General features: G+C 45.7%; 1 protein-coding gene across 1 annotated transcript in view; it reads left to right on the plus strand.

Moving 5' to 3' along the window:
- LOC146831362 (uncharacterized) overlaps positions 1 to 27294 on the plus strand; it is a 1121174-nt gene that overhangs the window by 281549 nt on the left and 812331 nt on the right. The window contains exon 3 of the mRNA XM_085604146.1: positions 4492 to 4568. Within this exon, the coding sequence (XP_085460272.1) occupies positions 4492 to 4568 (77 nt within the window). The remainder of the gene's footprint in view (positions 1 to 4491; positions 4569 to 27294) is intronic.

The raw sequence follows: 27294 nt of genomic DNA on the forward strand, positions 1-27294 counted from the left end.
AATTTGCCTGATGTTGATGACCTGGTTTCTCATTTGTTGCACAGTTTTTCCTTTTCGCATCCTGTGGGTCAGCCTTGTTTTCATCTGTTGGACCTCCCTTTTGTGTTGAAGGCATTGGTGGCTGCGCCTTATGAGCCTTTAGAGGACGTTGATCTGAAGTTTGTCACTTTCAAAGTTGTTTTTTTGGTGGCTATTACTTCGGCTAGGCTCCTTGGGGAGTTTGGTGCGTTGATGGGTCGGGAAACTTTTCTTTCCTATTCTGATGATGGCGTGGTTCTACATTTGGATTCGTCCTTTGTTCCCAAAGTTCCATCCCAGTTGCATCGCTCCCAAGACCTGGTCTTGCCTGCTTTGTGTGCGGAGCAGGTTTATGGGGGTGAACTTTCCTGGTCTTTGTTGGATGTTTGCCATGCGTTACAGATCTATGTGGACTGTACTCGTCCTTTTCGGCAGTCTGACTCCCTGTTTGTTTCCTTTGATGTGGCCTCCAGGGGGTGCAGGGCTTCCACTTCCTTCATTGGTCGTTGGTTGAAGCAAGTCATCATGTTGGTCTACTCCCTTTTGGGCACCCCTCCTCCGGCTGGGGTTCAGGGGCGTTCGACGCGGGGGTTGGCGACTTCTTGGGCGGAAGTTCATGGGGTGTCCCTGACTGAGATTTGTACGGCGGCCACTTGGGCTTCTGTTAATACCTTTGTTAGGCATTACCTTATTCAGAATGTTCTGGGGAATGATACTAACGTTGTTCTGGGGTGCTTTGGGACTGTGTGCTCCTGATTCCCCTTTCTTTCCTTGTGTGCTGTATTTCAATAAATCACTGGGTTGGCTCTTGTTCTGAGTTCTGGTGATTTGTTGTGGGATGATGTCCGGTTGCTGCTTGAGTTTTCTCACTTGTAAAGTATTAAGGGGACGAGGACAGGAGGGACCTTGGGGTAATGTCCTACTATTTACTTGTAATCTTCCTTACTCTGGGTCCCGTTGTCCTCGTTCCCTTCATAGCATCCCTCCCTCTTTCCCGAGCCTGCCGGCCCTCATCTGGGGCTTATGGTTGGGGAGAAATTCTGAGTAGAGTACAGTTATGTACTCCCAGTGTGGGAGGGGTGGTACCAGCATTCCTTCTTTTCTTTTTTATGTTGGTGAGATAAATTATCTCACTTGTAAAGTATGAAGGGGACGAGGACAACGGAACCCGGAGTAATGAAGATTACCAGTAAGTAATAGGACATTACTCGCTCCCTGTATATCTCACGTGTCAGAATTTCAATAGACTAGTCAATAGAACCAAAAAAAGAACAACATTGGCTGCATTACCAAGTGCCCAACTTTTGACAGCCCTGCACACGCTTGTCATGGTCCAGGGACACCACAGAGGGCGTGTTAGTCACTGTACTTTGACCTGGGTCCTCTGCTTTTTAGAAACCTCCATTCCTGTCAAAAAATAAATGACTGTAGTAAAGAGCAGGCCTGACCTGCTCATTTATGATGCAGAGATTGGAGCCACCTTACTAGGTGGAGCCAAATACTGTAATTTGTCTTTCCTCAGCAAACATTTTTATCTAAATACGAGAACAAACCAGCGAGGGTCCCTCTAAGAGTTTCTTCTCTGAGTTTCACAAATGCTTCTGTCAAGTCGGTACTGGTCTCCGTGTTAATACCAGATCACTGTGAATTGTGCGTGTGAATCATTAGCCCAATCCAGTAAAGTGGTTTTGGCAGAGGCTGCCCCCGAAGAGTGCATTGGGGTCCAGCGCAATAACAGCTGTCGGGGTACTGGAAATGACCAGTCTAAGCCACCCCAGTGGCAGACAACAAGAGGAGGGGTGTCTCCCCCCGCTTCTCCCCAGAGAAGAAAGCACACCAAGGTTGGTGCAAGGACTGCGGGCCAATGAGGGCCCAGTAACAAGTAATGTTTTGAGCCCCCCACAGGAGGACACCACCACTTCCTCAGCTGGGGCGCAGAGGGTTAAAAAAGACTGCACTGCCCCTGCAGAAGGTACAATCATGGGGCAGCGCTCAGGAAATTTGAGATGAGTAACGGCAATGTACCTGGTAGGCACCATCCAGATTGTCCGGTGGCCTCAGTGGGAACCAGCTTGTGAATGCGAGTTTAGACCCTACCGCCCTGCCCCACCTGCTTGTCCCATCCGCTGGTTCCCAAAGCCGCTAAGCTGCTCTGCCTGCCGCACTTCTTGCTGTGCTGCCCCATCAGCGTTTCCAGGAATTCACCACTGCCACAGCCTTGTGAATGGAGCCCGCTGATGGACGTGCGGGACTCAAATGTTTTAATCGCTCCTGAACTCACAGCACTTTCCTCTGCGGTCTCTTATTCTGTTAGACACAACTTTTTTCTTCCCACATATTTCTGAAATCCTCCATCTGCATATCTAACAACTCAGCTATTTTCACTTTGGCACATCTCCCTACTTGCTCCTTCTGCATGTACTTCCCTTCATCTCCTCCACTTTCTCATCCACCCAAGCATACAACCCCCTCCACTCACCTGTAAGCACCGCATTTCATTTTCCTTTGGTTGTTTCCATATTTCACAAACTATGTGCCTCCACATATTTTCCAACAGTTACTATTTGGACATTTTTTTGCATTGCTCTATGCGCACTGCAAGCAGAGACCAACGACTGGATGTGCAAGTAGTCTGACCTCCTTTATGACCCACTGGCAGGCAAAAGGAGAAACTCGCCTAAGCTCCACAGCTCTCAACATGCCTCATCATAAACAGCCACCCACAACTTGTTCTCACACAGACACTTGTAGGCATCATAGTATGCACTGCACTAGAGTCATATATTGCTTGAAAAATATATTCAGAAACACATCTGGAAAAAGCAAATAATCTTTCGGAATGCAGGAAGTAAAACATATGAAATGTAAGCAAGGACAGCATTACTGACATCAGGTACTTTGAAGGCGTTTACAGTCACTGCTGAGAAATTGATCAATGTTTTGGCCTGTAAAGGTAAGGAATTGATTAGAGGGAATGATTTTAAAGACAGTTTTTAATTACTTCCAAGTCTGAGACTCAGCAGAACCTGGCCCACTTTAACTCCGGCACTTAAGTTCACATATTTGAATCTTGGGATGTAAAAATACTAATACTGCACACATATAAAGAAACCAACTGGGCATTGTGCTACGGTAGACTGTCCCAATTAAGTAATCTCTCCTCTATCACTGTCTTTGCATTATGGGTTTGACAGGGTACAAACCCAAACAGAGCATTGTCTTATAAACAGCAGCATGTAATTGAGAGGTTTTTTCTGCAATACACACAATCTCTATAAAGGTCATTCAGGCTCATCAGTGTAAGTTTTTTATTGAATCAAACACATTAAATAAAAATAAAAATTCTATCTCCTCAGTATGGATAGTACCTTCCATAAATAAATGGTTGCATGATTCAGTTTTCAAGTGACCATATTTCATAGTACAGACTCGAAGGTCTGCATTAACAACCCTGGAGCAGTCCCCTGGATGACCTAAGAGGCATGACATTGGTATGAGTGTGGACACCACTCTAGGGACTAGTCATCCTCTATATAAATTGTTTGCGGAAAAGAAGACAGTGGCTTGTTGTTCATCTGCAGTATGTCACCAAACACCTCCAGTAGGACCTCTATGTCCCTCATACTCTACAGAACAGACTGAATGGAGAAGGGCATTAGTGTGCACAATAAGGCAAGCACCTGAAACGCTGCCACGCCCTGTTATATGTTGGCAAAAAGGGCAAATTCTGCTTTGGGAGAACATTGGCTGAAGCCCTGTCATGGCTGGAAGAGATCTTCTGGTAGAACTGACAGTCATGTGCCGGTTGATGAATGAAGGCCCTCAGTTCAGTATGATGTCCCCTAGTGGCCCCCAGTAGACGCTAAAACACATGGGTGCACCAATCTCCCCCTAATAACGTCCACAGGAAAGCAGATCTGTAAGATAATTGTGGGACTAACTGTGCTCTTTCTGAAATAGAACAAGAGAGGCAGTCCAGGACTTTCTTCTGCAGCCCATTGAAAGTAATATGGTGGTGAGGTGTCCCTCAAGGTCAACCCTGGCTGAATCCAGTGAGAGGTGGATGATGACTGTGGCGCATAGGACGCCTCTTACTTTGCGAGAAATGACGAGTCCCTGACTGCCTCCTGCAGCGAGACAATTCCTTTAGAATATCTTCAACAAGACAAAGACTGCATTCATATTGTTGTGACTGTGAAATCCCACCTCAGATTCCACCCACGGTGATTCCCGCTCTTTATAATGTCACACAAGCCCCTGTAGGCCTCTGACAGCTCCATGTGCGTCATCTGGGTGATGGCTCCGTACACAATGAAGAAGCACTGTTAATTGACGTTATGAACACATCCAATTAGCAAGGCTGCCTGGTGCCTGACATGTGCAGGAAACATACATGAAGAATGTTTGAGTGACTGTGGCACAGGTTTGAAGACCCATTATCCTATTTAACGATCCATGTTTCATCACTGACAGGGGTGGAGAGCCGGGCTGTAAGAAGACGGATTTTGAATCAAAGAGCAATTATCTTGGAGCGAGAGCACAAAAGTCAGGTAAGTGCATTTACATTTTCCTTCTAGCAGCATTAAATGGCTTGATTACACAGTTCCACGAAGTCCTGTTTGTCTTTAATCGTTTTCTGTCAGGTATCTCTGGAGCCAGTGTAATTATTGCGTCGCATCCCTGTGTGGAATGCAAGCTTCTGTATCAGTGCGCGCCTTAAATATTTAATGGAGTTTCCTGAGCAGCATACATGATATGATATAGAAGCAGTCAAGCGGGTTTGCAATGTTTCGTTTAATTTAATCGAAGGTAAGCACGAGAACTGAATGCGATGCAAAAAATCCAATTTGTTACTGCGTCACAAGTTCAGCTTGCTTCATTTCTATAAACAAATGTACAATTGTTTTTTATTATGGTGGCTAGCAGAAAATAATATGAAGGTATGTTTCGCCCTGACAGGTGTATTTACGAATGTGAGCATTATTACATTCTGGAGTCTTGTGTTAAAATGTTGATTTATTATTTTATTTTATTCAGGGCTATATTCGCAAACTTGAACTCCCCAAAGTTTTTGGCGTTTTCCTTCTTTTTGTCACTGCTGATTCTGTAGATAAAAAAATAATTTCTTTTGACTTATCAAAATGTATTTCAATATTCCGGAAAGCATTTAGCAGTTATTGATTGCAATAATTATCCGGATTTAAGCAACTCATCGCCTGAGGCATAGCAGTGCATGACCGAAACGCACCTACCAGGCATAACCTATGTGGGATCCAGACATTCAGACACTTTGGGGCATATTATCAAACCAGGCGATAAAATTATCGTCGCTTTAGCGGCAGAAAACTGCCGCTAAAACGGCGATAATGGGCTTGATAATATGCTCTATGGAATTCCAATTGAATCCCATGTTAAATGTGAAGGACGTCTAACATGGACTTCAATTGGAATTCCATAGGGCATATTATCAAGCCCATTATCGCCGTTTTAGCTGCAGTTTTCTGCCGCTGAAGCGGCGATAATTTGATCGCCTGGCTTGATAATATGCCCCCATATGTTCATTGGATATGGAAGGTGCTCATAAATGATGTTAAAAATATTTTTTTATCAAATTAACATACATTCTATAGGATATTACTGACTAAGGTAGAACACAAGTAGGTCATAGGGACCGAGTACAAGGAGGACTGCCCCAGATATCAGGGTCGTCATCCGGCCATTTTAGAGTGGCACCTAACTATATTATGGGACATGAACTCAGTTTCCTTCAGGACCAGTATAGATAATTTAAAAAATCGAAATGTGGAGTAGATCTTTTGTTGGTTACTTAGGGGCATATCAGCAAGGCGAGGCGATAGAATTAACGCCGCTTTTGCGGACGTTTTCGGCCGAAAAGCGGCAATAATTTTATCGCCTAATTAGCAAGCTCACGCTAGTGATTACTTGCGTTAGCGTAGGAATTCCTAACGCCCAGCTTTGCATCTCTAATGTGATACAAAGTGGGCGTTCCTGACCTGACATGACAGGAGAAATGTCGCTAGGCGACATTTCTCCTATCATCAAGCCCCACGCTATGAAGCATAGAGGCAGGAAAAGTAGCGATAACCCCTGTTATCGCTACTTTCCTTACGCCTGCTTCAGGACTGACTTAGCCATGATATCCTATGGAAGGTGGATATCATGGCTAAGTTTGTGGGGCCCTATCAACAAGCTAACGCCACATTGTGTGAGATTATCGCTGGGTTTCCAGCGATAATCTCACGTTAGGCAGTTAGCGTGTGGATTTTTATCGCTTTTGAGATAAGCGTTCCTAATACCACGCTATCTCAGCGATAAAAATCCATGCTAGCCGGCGATAATTATCCTAGCGCTAAGTGCGCTTAGCGATAATTATCGCCGGTTGTTGCTGATATGCCCCTTAGATCTTTGTAGAAGGCTGTCCTGTCTTAGTCAATGCCTTTGTTTAGTAGCTGATAACGGATGACTCACCCAATTTACCACAGCCCAAAGTTTACTATTTCTATTGGAATTCCTTCTGTTGAACACCACCATTGTATAGAAGACTGTCCTAGTCATATTTTTAGGTCGAGCATTCGAGACCTCTTGTATATACTCTAGTATATACTTTAGTATATACTTATATGTGTATATACTTCGTGGACTCTGGAGATCAGCCCTAGGACTTGTCTGCTTCCGCTTAGGGGCTTTTTTTTCCGTTCAACTGCCTCTATTTAACTGTCTTGATAGAAAATGACCAGCAGAGGTCAGTAAAATACCAGAATTGCTTTCTGCTGAGGGACTTCTTAATTTGTATTTTTCTGGTAACTGCCTCTATTTAACTTTCATGATAGAAAACGACCAGAGGAGGCTAGTAAAATACCAGAATCACTTTAGCATTCTCTAGATTCCAGTCCATAGAAATTGTCTTCCACGAGCACCCGTAGACAATCATATTTTTTTCAAATCTTCTATTTTCAGTGATATGACCACCGAAGGCCCTGCTTTTATATTAAAAACAAAGCTTCGGACTATACCATTTTCCGCTGAAAGGCAATATTTCTGTCCATGTGTTCCCATACCTGGCGTGTCACGCAGTTCAGTGCTTACTTTCCCTCCATGTAAAGAGCAGTAGATGTTTCAGCACCCAGGCTAATGTGCTGCATAGCTAAATACATATAAGGTCCCAAAGGCGAGACCGAATGCACTTCAAATGCTTGTTTTTAATGCTTTCCCGGCCTTGGATGAATGTTGTGGCATGGGATATTTGTTAGGTGAGTCATGCAAATGGACACTCACTTTGCGGGTGTACCTAAAAGACTTGCATACGTGATAACAGTTCCTCTACGTTTCCATGGCTTGGTAGAACACAGTATCATTGTCGTTTCCACACAAACCATTCCCAGCCATGAAATTAGGAAATTTTCGGAGAAAAAGTGCCCACTAAAATGGGCGGAAACATACCAGCAGCCAGCTGCATTTTCAAGATGTGCATTTAGTGTATTAAAATGCATTAACAGCTGTTTCACTGCAAGGGCTTTTTGGTTTGGCTGACTATAAGGAAAAGTGCTCCTGACCTACTGGGCAGCTGTTCCTACAACCGGCAGTTTCTATTTTGACCTGGGTGTCCCTTTTCTAGGCCACTGATCGCAAGGCAACCACTATGTTCTGATCTAGTGCACATTAGTGACAGTTTTGGTATGCCCTTAGGTAAGGGCGACCCTCAAATGACCTCAGTTGGCATTTGGTTTCCCCACACTGTTGTCTCAAGGGCTAACCTCCATTGACCCATTTGTTGAGGGAGCTGGTAGCAGCAATGTGCAGTTTTCTGGTACAGTAGTAGCCGTGAGTGGTGATGTCTAGTGGCCTTACCTTGAAAATGAACTTCAGCGTGAATGTAGCCCCTTCATGTTTATTTTTTAACAAGTATGGGCATTTACAAACATTATCCGCATATTGTTGCAATAACAATCGTGAACATCAGAATCAGTGCAAATGAAGATTGATCACAGTTCCACCAGGGGAGTGCGGTGCAGAGGTGCTCTTTAGCTGTCAAATGAACTGTCAATCAATCTCGCTGTGTTAAAACGGTTTCCTTAGCAAAAAGGCACTTGCAGAGCGAGTTAAGCAGAACCCTTTGGAATTTAAGCAAGGAGCTGCCCCTAGACAAAGAGTCTCCAGGCAGATCCGATTCACGCAACTTGGGGGAGGTGCTCTTGGCTATCCATGGTACTGAACCAAATCCAAGACCATAGGAGCCAGCCGGCGTGCCAAGAGCGGGTAAAAGTAAATGCAAGATCTTCCCAATAGAGCCACACGGGGCTGGTCATTCATGCAGGTTAATCTCTTCTCTTGAAGTGTCGTGAAAAGCAGGTTGTAGTCGGACTGCCTTGGTACCTGCAAGCACTCCTGTTGAGAAAATCTTTATCCGGAGAATCAAGGGAATTTTGTAGAAAGCTGAGCCTCACTGAGGATCGGAACTACATTTCCCAGAATCCACCTGCCCAAGGACTTTGAATGGCCACACCGGACAGCTCGGGGAACAGTACTTCTGACTTAGCGATTTGTGCCTGCCGACTGCAGGGGACTTGTTCCTCTAGACCCAGGTAGTTCTTGTGGAGTCTAGAGTTTGCAGAGGGATTCACCTTTTTTATGGAACCAGTCTCTTGCCTTGGTTGAGTCACAATTCAGGAGGTGCAGGGTGGCTGGCACAGGTGCAAAGCTTAGCGTCTATCTTTGTGCTGTCTGCCTTGTCATGGAAACGGGTCTCTTCTTGGTATCACTCCGAATCTGAGGTTCTCGTGTCTGGGGTGCCCCTTAAATCCTGAATTTAGGGGGTGTTAGTGGGTGTGAGGGCTAGTAGCAAATGGGCATCTAGTCCTGTGGCTAATCCGTCCCAGTAGTGACGACATTCTGTGGGTGTATGTCACTAAAACTAGTCAGAACCTGACTTTAAGGCTAATTTCAAGATGGCCAAAACCATCCTCAGTTGCCCACCTCAGCTACCATCCCCTAAAGGAATGGTCAGCCATGTGGAGGTAGACGCTTCCTGCATAACTAATTTCCTGCTATCCCACAAAAAACAGTGCCTGGGGCAGGGGGAGGCTCTGTCCTTGAGTGGGGAACAATTCCTTTGTCCAGTGGCACCAGTGAAGACTTTGAGGCTCCCAGCCACACCGGTGTAGTCACTAGCCATCCTTTGTGGTCGGAAGTGTCACCACACAGGTCCTCTGGGAGTGGCACACACTCCCCACCATGAGGTCAGACTCCTACCTTGTGGCAAACCTTCAAAATAGCCTGCCAAGGCATGAGAACACTGGGTTAACATGGTGGACACTGTCCAAAGTGCTACCCATGTACCTCCTGGTTAAACCTCAACACTACCATCATGTCAGAGGTTAAAAATCGTGGAGTTTGCCACCAAACATGAAAGAAATTGGCCGGCCATCATGGATCTGGACATATAGGGAATGTCCATATTCCAGCCCATGTTATCTCCATGGCCTGCCAGACATTTGCAGTAGAATTACATTTAGAATGCTATCACAGGGGAATATATGCTTGCATATATATTTCCACACACATAATATAATGCACCCTGCCTCCTGGGCTATAGGAGGCCTACATTAGGGATGACTGACATATATTAAATACAATGGGGTGATCCTGTCACACATGGTGTGTGCAGGATCGATCTTGAGCAGCCAAGCTGCCTATGCAGGGCTGACGTGGCAGACCTGCAGACTTTGATTTTACTCGGGTCACCCAGGGTGGCACAAAAAGTACTGCAGCCCTGGTACCCCTTTTATATCCCTGTCCTGGGTACCTCTGGTACAATATAGTAGGGCCTGACAGGGATGTAAAAGTACTTGCCAATTGAGTATTCAAATTCCCATATACAGTTTAAGGGAAAGAGCACTGCTGTTGGGCCTGGGTAGCAGGACCCAGCCCAGCACACTTTCAGATGAATTACCACAGCACCTAGCAGCAAAAAGTGGGTGGATGACCATCCAAAAAGGGCACTTTTCAACACTTATTCTCCACTTGCTATTTTTTGGGGGGAGTTTTCCACTGTAGCATGTTGGGAGATGCCTACCTCTTGCCATGTAAGCACCAGTCCCTACACCACAAATTGGGAGGAGGGCAAGTCTTTTTCTTTGTAAAAGCATTTCTAGCCCAGCTTACTTGGCTGAGATGTCAAAGTATCTGAATGGAGTGGCTATGATTGTAAGTGGTCTGCTGCTGGATTGTCAGGAACTGCAAATTCATGCACTGTATGGCAGGTACCACATGGTGCGTGGCACACTGTGCATTGATGCTTTCAAAATGCTTTTTCCTGGGGGCGAGGCCGAACTGAGCAGCAAGATGGCTGCTCTCTAAGAGGGCTCTGCTGGCCAAGCCCGAAAATCCTTTAATTATCCTGTGAATACTCTATAATTTCATCACGCAGCACATAATATGCTTACCTAAATACAGTGAGCACTAAGCCTTGTGCTTTTGGACTCCTGAGGGGAGATTGATCACCAGCCGGACCCGACTGAGGACAGAGGCCTGCTGCGGCCTGACGGGCGTGCTTCCATGATCTGCCCGAAACTGGAGTGGTGAGCGGCTGTTGCCAGCCCCTGGGATCCATGGGCTGCGAGTGCTGGTGCCTGTGGCCTCCTGGTGGTGATGGCCTGTGATGTGATCACTCTACTGTGCGGGGGTGCCGGCTGTCAGCTGGGACCTTGTGAAGACGTGCCGGTAGGACCGGCTGCCTGGTGAGTCCGGCGGCGGGTCTGCATGACCACTGTGTGGCTGTTAGCCCTCGGTGGAGGGCGCAGCCCGAGCGAAGACTGTGGCATTTTCCTAACTCCACACTGGGCCCTGCGGAGGTGCTGGCAGCCCGGCGTGCGTGTGGACTGTGTCACTGTGGGCCTCGCATTTGACTCTGCTGAGCATCGGCTCACTGCATGCCTGCAGGGGAGCTTTGGGCAGCTGCAGCCCGGAACGTGGAGGCAACCAGGGCGGACCCGTGTGAGACGTGTGTCTGTGTGATCGTGGCTGCCCCTGAAGTTGGCTGGACGGGGCCAGCTGGAGTCACTGGCGCTGTAAAAAGCAACAAAGACAGCACTGCCCAGATTACACTGCCACATGGATGGGATCATAGGGGGCAACATTCTCAGCACACAGAGTGCAATCAAGCAGGGCACAAATCAATAATTTCATATTTGAACTGGCCCCCCATTCCCCCCTGTTTTCCATAGCATCACGTTGGGAGTGCTGAGTGTGTCTGAGGTCCTACAGCTCGGCCCAATGGACTTCCTCTTCTTGAGCTGGGGAGTCAAAACAGCTGTTGCACTCCCCATTTACAGCCCTCTTGCTATGCTACTAGGAGGTGTAAACTACTACCTTGTGATTGCGCTAAGTCAAAACGAAAATGGGAAAGACTAAACCTGTATGAGCCCTGCCTCTGTCTAGTTAGAGCCACCTGTGGAAGGGTAAGCAGTGCCGCAGATCACGATCGTCTGCTTGTCTACCTGTCCATCAGGCGCCACAACTATGGGCAAAGCAGATATCAAACAACCAAAATTGAATTTTGACAAAAAAGCGACACACCAACAGGAAGGAGGCGCCGTGACCTCCAATGAGACCGCGGATGTTGCGATGGCCACTACACAAAAAGATGATTTAAAATCCAATTTTGAAAGACCTTAAAGCAAGTTTGCATGCTATCGACTAAAAACTGGACTCCCTAGCTGCACACATGGACCACGTCACCCAGCGTGTGGAGAAGCACGAAACTCAAATAGATGCCCTTGAGACCAGGGTGTCTGACTCCGATGACCGCCAATCTGAAACGCAGGAGCAGCTGCTACACATGGACAAGATTCTTAACCTTATAAAGGCAAAGAATGAAGATTTGGAAGCCAGATCCTGGCGCAACAATGTCCGCATTACTGGAATCCCGTAGACGACAAACATTCCCAAAATGGAAAAATACGTGGAAACTTTACTGAAGGACCTTTTTAGCAACGACCTCTCTAACACTCTTGGTGAAGCATCCACACCGCTCGCTGGGCCCTAAACCGCCACCTGGAGCCCAGCTGCGTCCAATTCTTGCTTGCCTACTCAATACTGAGACCGGAACACTGTACTCAGAGAGGCACACGAGCAGGGATCAATCGAATATCAGGGAAACACAATAGCCATGTATCCGGATTTCATGCAGCTGGTATGGGCGGCACGCCGGGAGATCAACCCAGCCAAAAAATTGCTCCAAAAGACTGGAACTAAATACGCTCTTCTTTACCCCGCTAAACAGTTCAGATCGATGGTAGGCCCCTCATCTTTACAGATGCGTCTGCTGCTTTGAAATATGCCAAGCAGGCGTTGAAGCAACAACCGGGACCGAAACATGCAGATGGCACGCAGTCATGCAGCCATTTGAGTGATAATGAGTGACTGCGCTGTCCTGAAGAAGAGCCATGCTCAGGTTCTATCATCGTATATAATACTTGAACTTGTATGATGTTCCCTGTTTATGATTGCTATGTCCCGCATATAAGGGCCCGTCGTAGATGCATGTCTCTCTTCTCACCTTAATGCAGTGTTATAAATAGATTTCCTTATTGCTAATGTAACAGCATGAGTAGCAATATTCTTAGGCTCGGCCACCCTGCCCTAAATGGCAGGGATGTACACCGGTGACTCTATGTTCCCCCCGGAATAATTCCCTAGCAGCCTTAGGGCTCTTTTGTATTCATCGTATTGTTCTTAGAATATGGGAGGGACACTTACTTGACCTAATTGGGGGATTGGTGTGGGACGGGGGCATGATGGGTTTAATGGTTATTGCTCTATGCCGCAAACGGTAATATTGGAAAAGTCATTGTTGCACGCGCTTATAAAGCTGTCTAATGTACAACGTCATCATTTAGACATTATAGTTCCCGCATATGATCCTACACATTCAACGTTACACACTGTTGACCACACTCAAAAATATCGAACCCTGGCCTGTTTAAACACAGCAGCATATAGGTCACCATGGCAACGCTAAATTGAATCACTTGGAATGTTTGCGGCCTAATGGCCCCATGCCACACTTACTAGTCGAGGCATGGGGCGGACATCTGTTTCCTACAAAAAACTAATTTGTCTGACTCATCCTTGCCCAGACTCAAATCCAGCAGATTCCTCCACTTACTCCAGCTACTCATGGGGTGTTGCGATCTTGAGCTGCAAGGGTCTGCCTTGGAAAATTGACCAGGCCACAGTGGATCCAGAGGGCTGCTATATCCTATTAATGGGCATGCTTTACGGACACCATAAAATCTTAGCTAACAATTACGGGCCAAACAAGGATGACCCTGTTTATTTTAACCGGATATGGCAGGGTACTGAATCCTTGGGGAACGCTGCAATACTCTGGGGTGGAGACTTTAATGTATTCCTATTGGAACTGGTTGATAGGGTGGGTGCGGCTCGCCCACATCACCTGAATTCAGCTGCTGTAATCCGCATCTTGATTGTTGATCACTGCTTGGTCGACACTTGGCGTGCACTTAATCCTGGACTAAAAGAGGGCACCTGTATCTCTCAGCAACACAAAGCTTGGTCCAGAATAGATTTCTGGCTTACATCTCGTGAGATTCACTCATGGGTAAACAAAGCCACACACCATCCTCGCACATTATCCGACCATGCACCCACGCCCATCACATGGTGCCTACCTCCACACGCGTTGCTAGACATGCTATTTAGGGAGGGTATACGTAATAAAATTGCTGAATATTTTGAACACAACATGGGCTCAGTGGACTCTGTAGGTACTACACGGGAGACTTTTAAAGTGGTAATCCGGGGGGACTGTATAGCTTTGCAGTCAGGAGTGTTAAGAGATATCTGAAACCACCTTGCAAGGCTAGAAAGTGAGATCCGGGACCAAGAATGCCAATACTTCCAACCCCAAACACCTGTCAAACTGGCCAGTCTTCATGGGAAATTAACAGAATTTCAAGATAAGGCTGAAAGGGAAACCAAATTCCCAAACAAATACACACAGGCTCGCAGGTATGGGGGGGGTGATAGCCATGGAAAAACACTGGCAAACCTATTGAAACCACCTAGAGGTTCCTCCTACATCACTGAGCTTCAAATGCCGGATACGCCACCAATCACCAGACAAACCGAAATACTTGACACAATGAAATTTTTTTACACACACCTTTACACCTCAAATATGGGCCCCTTGACGTTAGAGATCGTCAACTATTTGGATGCCGTGGAACTGTTGTGGTTGGGAAATGCCCACTGTGAGTATCTGGATGAGCCGTTTACCAAATAGGACATTCAGAGGGTTATCCAGGGTCTACCCGGAGCCAAAGCTCCCGGGGCAGATGGCCTTACCTCCACATTCTATAAAGAATACGCATCTCTGTTGGCCCCTCGCCTACTGGAGTTCTACCAAGAGGCACTACAGAAGGGGTCACTGCCTCCCTCCATGTATGAGGCAATAATTATTATGCTGCTTAAGCCAGGCAAGGACCCCACCAAAAGTGACTCATACTACCCACTTTCTCTTATCAACATAGACAATAAAATATTTGCAAAAATGCTTCCCCTGATTGTACGTCCGGATCAGTCCGGGTTCGTACCGGGCTGCTCAACCTCACATAACTTAAGAAGCATTTTTTCGCTAATGCACCATCTTGCCCCTCACGTCTCTGCCATCGCAGCACTACTGGACGCCACTAAGGCATTCGATTCGCTGGAATGGGAGTTCCTCTTTATACTCCTGTCACGACTGGGACTAAGCCCCCTCTTTACACAACAAATAAAACTCCTCTATGCCTCTCCTACAGCCTGAGTCAAAGTAAATGGAATAATCTCTGACCCTATCTAGATCTCACTGGGCACCCGTCAGGAATGCCCACTATCCCCCCTTTTGTTTGACATTGCCACAGAGCCACTTGCTGCCAGATTAAGGCAAAACCATGCAAACAGGGGACTAGGGTTCTCCACGAGAGGATTAATCGTCTCCATGTATCCAGATGACATCACCCTCTATGTTATTGGTCAACTTCGCACCTATTACTAGAGAATTGGTGCGATACTGGGGCATCTCTGGAATCCATATCAACTGGGCCAAGTCTACTATTCTCCCATTGACTGATGGCACCACCACTTTTACATCCGAATTCCCGATAGCCTGAGCGAATGGCCCAACACGTTATCTGGGGATATGGGTTAGCAGGGACCTGCAAGAGATCTGAATCGTGATCACAAAAATGATCATTCTCCCCAAATTACTTTATCTCTTTGTATAAATATCCCAATACCCATCACTACACACTTTCTCAAACGCCTCAAGTCTAACATGATTGAGCTAGTCTGGGCCGGTAGGCAACCTAGGATTTTATGGAAAGTCCTTACGCTACCAATGACTCTGGGAGGACTGGGAGCTCCTGATTTTGCATTATATGCATACTGCGCCCAGGCACAATTCTTGCATTTCTGACAACACCCAACACCATTTCAACCAGACGTTGCCATCGAGACAGACAGAGTGGCCACACTGCCCCTGTCAACAGCACTATACCAACATTACAAGCGCCTAAGACAAGAAATTGACACTGCAGAGGTTATGCGGTGGGCATGGGGGGGATTCTGACGAATGGTAAAACTAGATGTAATATATGCACACTCCATGCCATTGGCTCAATATCCATTAATTCCCCCGCTCATGGAGCAAACTGAATGAGCACGCACACATCAGAAAGGGTTGACTACCTTTAATGACTTGTATCCCGACGGTCAATTCCTCACATTACAGAGCTTAAGCGTATTGCCCCAACCTGAATCATTGGATGCGCTGCCTAATTTGCAGCTCCGTGCTGTGAACTGGGCACGATTTGGCACATTCCCCACAGCCTCTCTGTCACTTCCAATGCTAGAACATGTACTCAAGGAACCATCGGCAGGCAAATTGATAACCCGGCTTTACACTATCACACAGCGCAAATCCACGATTATCATACCTAGTTCACGAGGTGCTTGGCATACAGACCCGGGGACCGCTATCACAGACGCACAGTGGAACTTCTGCTGCGGCCAATTAGAGCAGCTATTTCCAAACTACCATCTTAGACTCATACATTTCCTGTTCCTGCACCGACAATAACGCACCCCAACATAATTGTATCACAAGGGCTTGCGGACCGATACGCTCTGCGGAGCAATGCAGGCAAATGTCCTACACTTAGCCTGGGAATGCCAGCTATAGCTAGATACTGGGTGGAGATACAACACCACATAGAGGAAATAACAAGACAGAAGCTGGAACAAAACCCCATAGTGACGCTGCTAGGATATGTGCATGACAGAACAGCAAGGCGACTCACAGAACTCATACTTCTACTGGCAAAAAGATGGGTCGCAATGCACGGGGGGAAGACGGTGCCTCTGAATGTTAAGGCCTGGGTAGCAGATGTCACATACTGTAAAGGCTAATTGACAGGCTTCAGGGAACTAATGCCGATCCGCTCCCGCCCCAAGGACATCTGGACCTCATTCACCTGCAGGCTCCAAACCATGGACAGAGATATGCTATCGTAGATAGTACCTGGGTATTGAACACCATTGGCAGTAAACACTAAACCCACCCATACTAACCGATGTACGCTGACTATAGGTAATATAAAATACACACTAGCCGCGCCTACCCGGAATATATTTGCAGCTTATGCTACTTATTTAGGAGGATCCACAGAAATTTGCCTATATGTGTCTGCTGGAGCTGTTATGTTCACAGAACTACAAATGTCTAAGAATATGTTAATTTCAACCATACAGAATATTATATACCATGTATATTACGCTATGCAACAACACCGAAACGATCTACTGGACCATTGCTGCTGGTTCTTGCATTATGTTAATGTATGTACGAACACATGTAATAAAATATATATATTTTTTTTAAATACTTTTTTCCTATTGCGGCTTGTTCAGCAGCCCTTTTCTTAGGCCACTGCACAAGCCACAATAGAAAAAAGCATTTTACGACCGCTTTCATGGCGGTCGTATCATAATTGGGCTGTCAGGACCACCGACTTCTTGTCAGACGGTCTTGTGCCTGAAACGATGGTGGTCAGATGCTCATCCGAACGCCATCGTAATGAGCCCCAAAGAGTTCCACAAAGCCCTCCCTCCCCATCAACAGTGACTGCAGCAGGCTACCAACAGAGCAGCAATAACAACTGCTGGTGAGGTGAGTGGTGACACTGCTGTTGCAGGGATTCTGCACATACACAGAACTATGCGCAGGAAAACAGGACCTCACTGTATAGGGGTGTACCAACCTACCACATTAGAACCCCAAATCCCAAAACTGACGAGCTTTAGTGTTGCATTCGTTCTCCTCCAAATATCACAAAGCTGCAAATGATTAGACAACCCAGAACACAAAACTCCCGACTCTCTCAGGAATCGCGGGAGCAAGACATACTCTTTCGCTCACTCACTCGTACTTGTCCACAGTAAGAATTGTCAGAGTCACTGAAATAGTTCAAAATGTTTATTTTAACTATTGTGCACTACAATACAGTATACGAGCCACTACCAGCAGCAAAATGCATGAACTCAGCACAGTTAGCATTGTTAAAATTCCATAGAATACATAGGGAGAAGTCATAATATAAAGACTGTGGAAAAAAGGGCAATTAGGCCTAACCACCCTCCCCTTGACTAGAAGTTTATTTTATATAAAGGAAGATCTCTGGGCTTTGACAGCAGACCCCATACCTTAAAGCCTGGAAGTAAGGTTTACATCATAGGAATAGCAGAGCTCTTCTCCATGGAACGCTTTCTCCAAGTGTGTTAAAACAACATGCAACCCAGTAATATCAAAGCACAAGTCTTCAGTATTGCAGCTGTGTGTTGCATGTTATGTCTAGGTGCTAGGGACTGACCAGAACAGTATAACAAGGGGCATTGTTTATCGACCATGCACATCCTGTTCAGACTAAACTCCAAGAAAGGCAAAGAATGCAAAAAGCAGCCTGGCACAGACAGATTCTTGCAAAAACAAAGTCATGTAGTAACGTGCACAAAAGTAGCATCATGGTAGCAAAGCTCATGCTAACTTAGCAATGTCAACAATGTCCCTAAGGGCCAGTTAACACTGCCTGATGTGCACACTACATCTCTGTGCCAACATTTGCTCTATAGTTTTTATTCCTCTTTGTTGGACCCTATTCCTCTATGTAGCTGTTTCCAGGAACTACTGGACTTCATTCAGTGAGGCGTGAATACAGACTGATCACCAGCCTAAATTGAATTTATCTTGGAGAAAATGTTAAGGAACAACACATGCGGGGTCCCCTAAACCTATCTTACAGTGTAGAGTTCTAGCACCAGGATGACTTGAGTTCTACCCAGATAGAAAGAGCTCAAAAGAGGCCTGCGTGGTGTTAGTGTCTGCCCTTGCATCTGTAGGCTGACAGACTGACTATCCTTGTGAGTCAGAGAGCCGCCTGCCCCCCATATTCCCCCTAAATGTGGAACAATTGACCCAGATTCAGTAGGAGATATCTATCTTAAATAGACCGTCATACCCTAATCCTAATTAAGGAGATGACCATACATTTCTGGTGCCATAACTCTAAATTCTGAACATTTCCTGTTGGAGGATGGTTTATTGGTAGAGAAAGTAATGCAACTACCACTAGCAATAAGGCCACCCATACAATGTAAGGTCCAGGCAAGGTCTCAATACAGTAGCCCCGGGCTCAACCCTTGGTAGCGGGCTACAAGCAGGCAGGTTTACCGCAGGAGACAGGTATGTATAGCATTTAAAAACACCAAATTATTAAATAAGTAATACACAACAAACAATAATGATCCTGCACCAATTTATATAAATAATGAATATTTTTATCTTTAAAATGACACCACAATAACAAAAATCCAATATAGGGTACGGCAGATTAACCACGTTGTAGTGCTTAAAAACACATAGCGCCAACCGGAAATATCTGATCGTGCTTTGAAACTGACTGCGATGGAGCCGTAGTCAGATATAGTAAGGGGGGGCCCGGTTAACATTTTACCAGGATGGGGACTTTTAGAGGGAGAGGGTGCATGGAAGCTCTGTTAATCTGTTGCTTTCAGGGAGTCCACTCCCTAGCCCTTTTTGAAGCACGCCAAAGTTCTCAGGGCTGTAGTTCCAATTGTACAACAGGAACAGTCCTTCAGGGAACAATCCTGTGTGGTGAAGACAGCAGTGCCAGAAGGGAAATCCTTCTTCTGTTGTGTCAGGTAGCAAGAGCGAGTTACTATGCAGCTCTCACATATTCATTCATTGAACTAGGTTGACAAACAGGAGTGCACCTCAGTTGAATGAGTTGCATGGTGCCACCCAGAAGCATGACCGCTTACTCCAAAGTGTAGCATATTCGTGTCCCACAAAGCACTGCAATTTAAAGTTTAAGACGGAGATGTTCTCTCCTTTGGATTAACAGCTGGCAAAACCAACCTACTAGTGTGGTTCATTTTCATTAACACTCCCCCTCCATCTCCTGTACATTCTATTCCTGGGCCTGTGATATGGCTTGGGTTACAGGAAGAGGTGGTAGACCTGGCTAGCATTCCTTACTGTCCTGCTCTTTTTGAAACCCAGTGTGATTTACCCAGCCCCCGACCTGACCTGTTCTGTGCATCTGCAGAGCTCTCCCCATTAGATAACATGTGCTCTATTCGGCTACCTATCACCTCATCAAAGCAGCCTTGCTAAGCCTGTTAAGGCTGAACAATCAGGAAAGGCTGCTTGAAAGCTTGATTTGGGCTTACAGACAAGAAAGTCCTATAACTTCTTTTCTGTACTAGTTATGATAAATTCAACCGTGGCAAGTTGTTGGATTTATCTTTGACCATCTTTCAAGTCTTTGAATGACATTTTGAGCCCCTTCCTAGCAATATTTACAATTAAATAACATATTCCAATGTTAGCCTATAAAGCTATTAATCTACAATGGAGGACAACGAAATTGGCAGTTTTTCCCATCACAAGAGCTTATAAAACACCTTTTATAATGTCCCTGCTTATAGCTACATGGCACCCTACCTCTGTGGCTCTTAGGGGAGTCCTTAGTGGTGACGTATAAGTAAAAATAAGGTGGATTACTACTTTGGTAGTACCTGCACCAGAAAAGTTGTATTTGCATGTAATTTACTTTCAAAGACAGTCTGAAAAGCAGTGTTGCCTTTAAAAATGGCAGTAAGCACACAGCAGTGCACACTCCAGTGCAGGAAATCTACTGTGCCTCTAAACCTCCCTGACCTATTATATACTATGGACATATAAGTAGTTTCAATACCCCTTGCCTTATTATTACAGGGTCTGTCATTGTCAATTACAACTACACCTAATAACCATATACCTTTTTCATCAGAGTACAAGCCCTGGGTATAGCTAGCAGTGCCCAGCGCTCAGTCAGAGTCAGTTAAGAACCAGTCAAGAAATGGGGGTGAACAGGTCCAAAAAGGATGACTGTCCCACACTTCCTCACTGCAATTGTTAAATTCCTGTTTTCCTTCTTTATTGGCTGCACCAACTGTATTGTGGACTGTTTTTCAAGCGTTTGCGATTGGCTATAGTTTCAAATCCATTTAATTGTGTTATTTTGTTGAATATATTTGCAGTGTGGTTGTCATTCTTTATTACTATTGTTACTGGACATATATCCATATATTACTAGATATATGAGATTTCATTTAATTAAAATAAGGTATAGGGCTTAACATTGCTAATTTTATTGCAACTGTTATAGTAGTGTTATACTGTTCTTTCACTCCACTTTAACATTATTTATTCATTTATTTATTTATTTCGCGATTTTTATTGCGCAAACAAATACCCGAAGGTGTCTCGGCGCATGTGACAAAAACGAGAGACCAAGCCGCAGGATTACTGATTGAACAGCCATGTCTTTAAGAGCCTACGAAATCTTATCAAATTGGGGGCAGTTTTTATGGTGAGTGGCAAAAGGTTCCAGAGTTTAGGTGTGGCAACCAGGAAGCGCCTGTCTCCCCAGGTTGCCGTTCTGGTGAGAGGTAACGGAAGCAGGCAGGAGGTGGCGGATCTCAGCTGTCTCTTGGGGCTATACAACTGGAATGCTTCAATCAGAAACTTTGGACCGACGCCATGCACTGCCTTATAGGCAATGCAGAGGGCCTTGAATTTAATGCGGCCCTCTACTCTTAGCCAATGCAGGTGACGAATGGCTGGAGTAGTTGGCTGGCGGCGGGGGATGTCAAGAAGAATTCTTGCAGCAGCATTTTGTATGGACTGCAACTTAGATAGAATGAGTTTCTGAGTATTAAGGAAGAGGGTGTTCCCATAATCGATTTTAGAAAACACTAGGGTAGAGACCAGGGTCTTCCCAGCTGAGGTGGGAAGGTAAGGCAGTATTTTCCTAATTTTCTTTAAAATAAAGAACGCAGATGACACAACCTTGTTGACATGAAGGTTGAATGACAGCTTGCTGTCAAAAATGACTCCCAGGTTTCTGGCCTTATCAACTGGGACAGGAGGAGGGCCCAGCTGGTCAGGCCACCAGGCAGAAGACCAAACCGGGGAGAGATTACCAAAGGTCATGACCTCAGTTTTGTCCGAGTTAAGCCTCAGACAGTTGGAGGACATCCAGGTACTGACAGCAAGCATGGCGCTTTGGAAATTAGCTGCCACCGCTGGGCCGTCCTTGTGTATTGCCAGAACCAGTTGGGTGTCATCTGCGTAGGATGTAAGTCGCAGCCCATGGGCCTTTATTACCCTCGCTAAGTCTGCTACATAGATATTAAATAGCGTTAGACTTAGCGAGGAGCCCTGTGGGACTCCACAGGGGAGTGCAGAGACAGGAGAATAGAAGTTACCCAACTTCACTGTCTGGGTACGGTAGGCAAGAAAAGATGAAATGAGATTTCTAGCCATACCGTTTATCCCCAGGGCTGTGACACGGTCGACCAGAATATCATGGTCGACCGTGTCAAAGGCTGCGGACAAATCCAGCAGAATCAGGACAGCCGCACCTCCCTGGTCCATAATGGCTCTAATCTCATCTGAAGCTTTTATTAAAGCGGTCTCAGTTCCATGACCTTTCCTAAAGCCAAACTGCGTTTCGTCGAGAAGTTGGTGAGTATCGATGAACTCTGAGAGTTGTTTATTCATCAGAGATTCGCATATTTTGGCAGGAAAGGGGAGACACGCTATTGGTCTATAGCTGGCCAGAGCTGTGGGGTCCAGGGAGGGTTTCTTCAGGAGAGGTTTGATCACGGCCTTCTTCCAAAGATCTGGATAGTGACCAGTTTGAAATGCGGTGTCACAGATTTTCATAAGTGGATAAGAGATCACCTCGCTAAGGTTAGCCATCACTGAAGGAGGGCAGGGGTCTAAGGGGGAGCCAGACTTGGTAGTAAAGATAAGTCTGCTGATTTGATCTTGCGTAATGGGAGCAAAGGAAGAGAAGGGATCATGATCGGTGGCGGGTTCTACACCACTGCAGACTCTGGATCTTGTCTCTGCGTTCCCTGCAAAGGATGAGTATATATCTGCTACCTTAGTGGTGAAAAAGCTGGACAGAGCATTACAGAGAGACTGAGAGGGTTCGACCCCAGGTCCCGTAGAGGGGGTGGACAGAGTGGTGACCACTGAAAACAGCTCTCTAGCAGAGTTGCTGGCATTCTCGATTTGAGCCAAGAAAAATGCACTTTTTCGGGCAATGATAGCCTTTTTGTATATTGTCAGGGCGTCTTTGTAGGAATGCTTGGCTATGGGGCAGTAACATTTCTTCCAGCGCCTTTCTAAGTTCCTGCAATGTTGTCGGTGGAGCCTAAGCTCTTCGGTATACCAAACCGCCGAAGGGGATAATCTGTTAGGTCGCGTAAACTTCTCCGGCGCCACCTGATCAGCTGCATTCCGAATCCAGTCTTGGAAGTCGGAGGCTGAGAAGACAGGATTAGCTACCCCCATAGGAAAGGATAGTGTCAGGATATCTGCCATCTGATGGATATCCGCATTTTTCCAAGCACGGGTCCCTAACCTAGTTCGTGGCCTGGAATGGGGAGGGTTAGCGTGCCGTGTATGGATCCCAAAGATAATGGCCCTGTGATCTGACCAGGTGAGAGGAAGAATATCCTGTACAAAGATGTCTGAGTTATTGGTAAACAGACCATCTAGTATGTGCCCCGCCTGGTGTGTAGTTCCCTTCACCAATTGTTGAAGTCCTAAGGTTAGGAGATCAGTGAGTTGAGTGGTTTCTTGGTTGCCCTGTTCTTCCAGAGGGAAGTTAAAATCTCCTAAGATCATGTATTCCGGCGAACTTATGATAAGATCATTAAAATCAGAGAGTGTGGCAAGGAAAGAATTTCGGGGCCCAGGAGGTCGGTATAGCAAAATTCCCTTGAGGGCTTGTATGTGATTAATATTAATAGCAAAGGTGGCTGCTTCACAGTTAATGGACTGTATGGGATCGAGTGTAGTGCGATAGAGATTCTTGGTAATGATAGCAAGTCTGCCACCTCTTCCTATATGTCTATCATGCCTAGCGACACTATAGCCCTCAGGGGTTGCCAGACAAAAGTCCGGTCCTGAACCAGCATCTCCCCAGGTTTCAATGGCAAAAAGGAAGTCAAGATCATGGGCGAGAATAAACTCGCTGATCTGTAAGCTGTGACAGAGAAGGGAGCGCGTATTAATGAGCGCTGCTCGATAACCATGGGGCTGAGTGATATGCAATTCATGAAAAGGTATATTGCTAGGGGGGTCTAAGGCTGAGGGGCCAGGAAGACGAGGTTGCGGAAGTTGGTATTGACACCCAGGGCAAGGGGTGGGGGTAACGCCCACTGCGGTGGAGGGAGGCCGAGTAATGCAATGTCGGTCGGAATGGCCAGGGTGCAACTGTCTTAGTTGCAGGGAAGAATAGCATAGTGGAGGGCCAGAAGTTATGGCCCTGGGCCGAGTCCGGTCGCGGACGGGCGCAGACGGGCTTGTCTCTGGCGCGCCTCCGGCGCTGCGCGCTTGCATGACTCTGTGTTTTATAGTCTCCCCGTCTGAGAGCGTAAATGCACGTTGCAAGATGGCGCTCAAAGTTTAGGATCTAGACCGATCCAAGATGGCGCTCAAAGTTTAGGATCTAGACCGATCCAAGATGGCGCTCAAAGTTTAGGATCTAGACGGATCCAAGATGGTGCTCAAAGTTTAGGATCTAGACCGATCCAAGATGGCGCTCAAAGTTTAGGATCTAGACCGATCCAAGATGGCGCTCGTGACTAGGAAGAGAGAGAGAGAAAGATCCTGCTCAAGCGGCAGGTGAGTGAATTCTGATTTTAAATGAGGGTATGCGGTTCAGAGTGCAGATAAAAACACAGTAAACACAGTAAAAGACACAAAAAACACAGTAAAAGACCGAAATCCGGTCAGTGAACTAGCAGCAACGAAGAAAATATTAGTATCAGCAAATGTCCCTGAGTAGGCAGCAGCAAGTACCCATGGAACAGGTAGTGGCCCCGTTACAACTGACTCCTGCGGCTGAGGCTAAGCGTAATGTCACAAACATTGAACTTGAATGTCACAAACATTGGACTGCTTCACAAAGTCACAGGGAGAGTCCGCGAGTCTTGGGAAGATACATTGCTCAACGTTTAGTTACCTGGCTAATGGGAAAAACTTGCAATTTTATCTTTGTTATCACTAAGTTGTCTCTGAAAATGCAAGGATCATGGTCAAGCCTTACAATGTGTGAATTTTAGTAGCTACCATCACGCTGAACTTAAATGGATCAACTTGTAGCTTAATGTTTGTGGAGTAGTAGACTGCCTAACAGAAGTGTGATGTACTTTATATACACTCACTTTCACCTCATATACTCAAAATGACTGACTGATACTCTGGAGAAAAAGTGTTGATTATTTTAGTTGTGTTGGGGATGAGAGTCAGGGATTCGCCAAGGTTTACATCAAAATTGGTGACCTTTGTGAGCAGTTCCAATTTTTTCCAGACAAACATGAAATAAGGAAAAATAAGAGTTGTAGAAAATTCACCTTTTATGTGCGGTCACCTGATAATTTTTACCTTTTTCTGGACTTTGCTGGTGTTAGAACTCTGTACACCTTAACCCTTCTAACCAGTGTTAAAATGTTTAAGCATGGCATTTAACTGGCATATTTAACTTACTTATAAGTCTCTAGTATATGGTACCAAGATGTTCCAAGGGCCTGGAAGCTAAATGCCACTAGTGGACTGCAGCATCTATTTTGTGATCACTACAATGGTAGGGAAAACATGGTTTCCGGCGTAAAAGCGTAGCCTGTCAATAGCAGTGTAAAAGCTGCAAATATACCTGTTAAAATAAACTCTCTTGACAGGGCAAAACCTTAATTTTATATATTATTTAGTCACCCTTATTTAGGCCCTTGAACCCTCAAGGCAGGTTGCATGGTATTTAATAGTAGGGCATGCAGAAATGTAATGTAAACAGTCTCTATGAAGACTAACACCCAAAAGCTTTTTTCCACTGTGGCAGGCCTAACTGCCCAAGGAAAAAAACAGAGTACAGATTAAAATCCCAATGCTGTATCTCAGAAATGGGACTAGCTAAAAAAATAATTAAGCAGCTGTTTGAATGTTATTAAGATCCAATGTAATGGGGACATAGGATTTTTAATGAAATATTAAGGAAAAGTACCTTTTAGAAAGTTACATTTTTCCTGCCTGAAATTCCTGGAGACTAATTTACATTTACTCCCAGATTTCTCACACCCAGGGATTAGCATTTGAATAGGTGTGAAAAATGTGGGAAATGCTTCTCAGGAACATAAAATAGGCTCATCTGAATGGGCAGAGGTGACTCCTCTGAACATCACAGTATTTGCAGGGTAGGCTGTGATCATTCTTTTTTTACAATAAAGTGTTGAATACTGCATGAGTCGTAAATCCTGATTTACAGTTCTATTAAGTTTACATATAACACTTTGGGATAAACCTGAAAGTCAGAGAACAGGATGGCAACACAATTCTTGTGTATCCCCTCTCTGGTTGCTGATGAACCCTGTTTTGTTCTACTAGACCTCTACCTCTGGGGGTCATTGGAGGTTTAGTGGCTGTTGCATACTGAATGTTGGCGCTTGATGTGGGAATACACCAGGATTAGCATAGCACACTTCAGACATGCCCGCTCGCCCTCAAAGCCCAAGTTTAGTGTGTCAGAAGACTTTTGCGATCTTGAAAATTCCAAAAGGGGGGATGGCCATGGGAACTTTCTGCTTGTATTTGCTTTGTTCGCCCTAAGTTGGCAGGGTATGCCCAGACATGGATCCCCTGCTCACTTTGCCACTGGATTCAAGCTAGCCTGGCTAATGCGGAAATTCTCCTTGTGTTCGTCTTGGTTCGCCCTAAGTTGGCAGGGTATGCCCAGATGTGGGTCCCTTGCTGCCTTTGCCACTGGATTCAAGCTAGCCTGGTCGATGAGCAAATGTCTAAACTGGGATGGTGAAGTGAGCTAAAGAATGATGGTGAAGTCAAACCAGATCTGTGACTGGGGGTGAGTGTCTGAAAAGTTTCATCGCTGCATCCACCATCTCCTTGCGGTTACATGGGAACTTTTACCCCATTGGGTAAGGTGTGCCCAGGGGTCATTCCTGCCCACTAGGTCCTGCCAGCCATAAATGGCCCTTTCCAGGCAACCAAATCAGATAACTGTTGGACCTGAGGAATAACTGAAGAAAGCTTGACCTGCTGTCTGTGACCTGAGAGGAGACCAATAATAGCGGACTTGATCCCTCTTGTACCCAGGACAAAAAAGTGGACTCCTTGGCTCATAAGGCTGCCCTCCTGTTCAAACCACAGGAAGGGTATCTGCCTTTCCTGCAACTGCATAGCTGACCAGTGACAACTAGTCTTAGACTGGAATAACATGGTTGGTGTATCCTATCCACACTCTCTTGCTGTCATCCTCAAATTGCGTCTAAGTCCTGGCCTACTGCAACCATTGACTATCCTTGGCACTTCGTGCTTCTTGTCGCCATTTCTACTTAACACTTTAAAAATGGATGTCTCTGGTTTTTCTTATTGGATGTTTGCCAGTTCCGTGTAATTTGGTTTATTAATATGCACTCTATGTTTCTAAATCAAATTAGGAGTTTTTATGTATTTGCATTTTGACTTTGTTACTGTTTTGGTACAGCATAAATACTTTACACATTGACCTAAGTTAAGCCAGTCTGCTCTGTGCCTCAGCTACC

Source organism: Triturus cristatus, chromosome 5_1 (assembly GCF_964204655.1).
Source record: "Triturus cristatus chromosome 5_1, aTriCri1.1, whole genome shotgun sequence".
Taxonomy (NCBI): domain Eukaryota; kingdom Metazoa; phylum Chordata; class Amphibia; order Caudata; family Salamandridae; genus Triturus; species Triturus cristatus.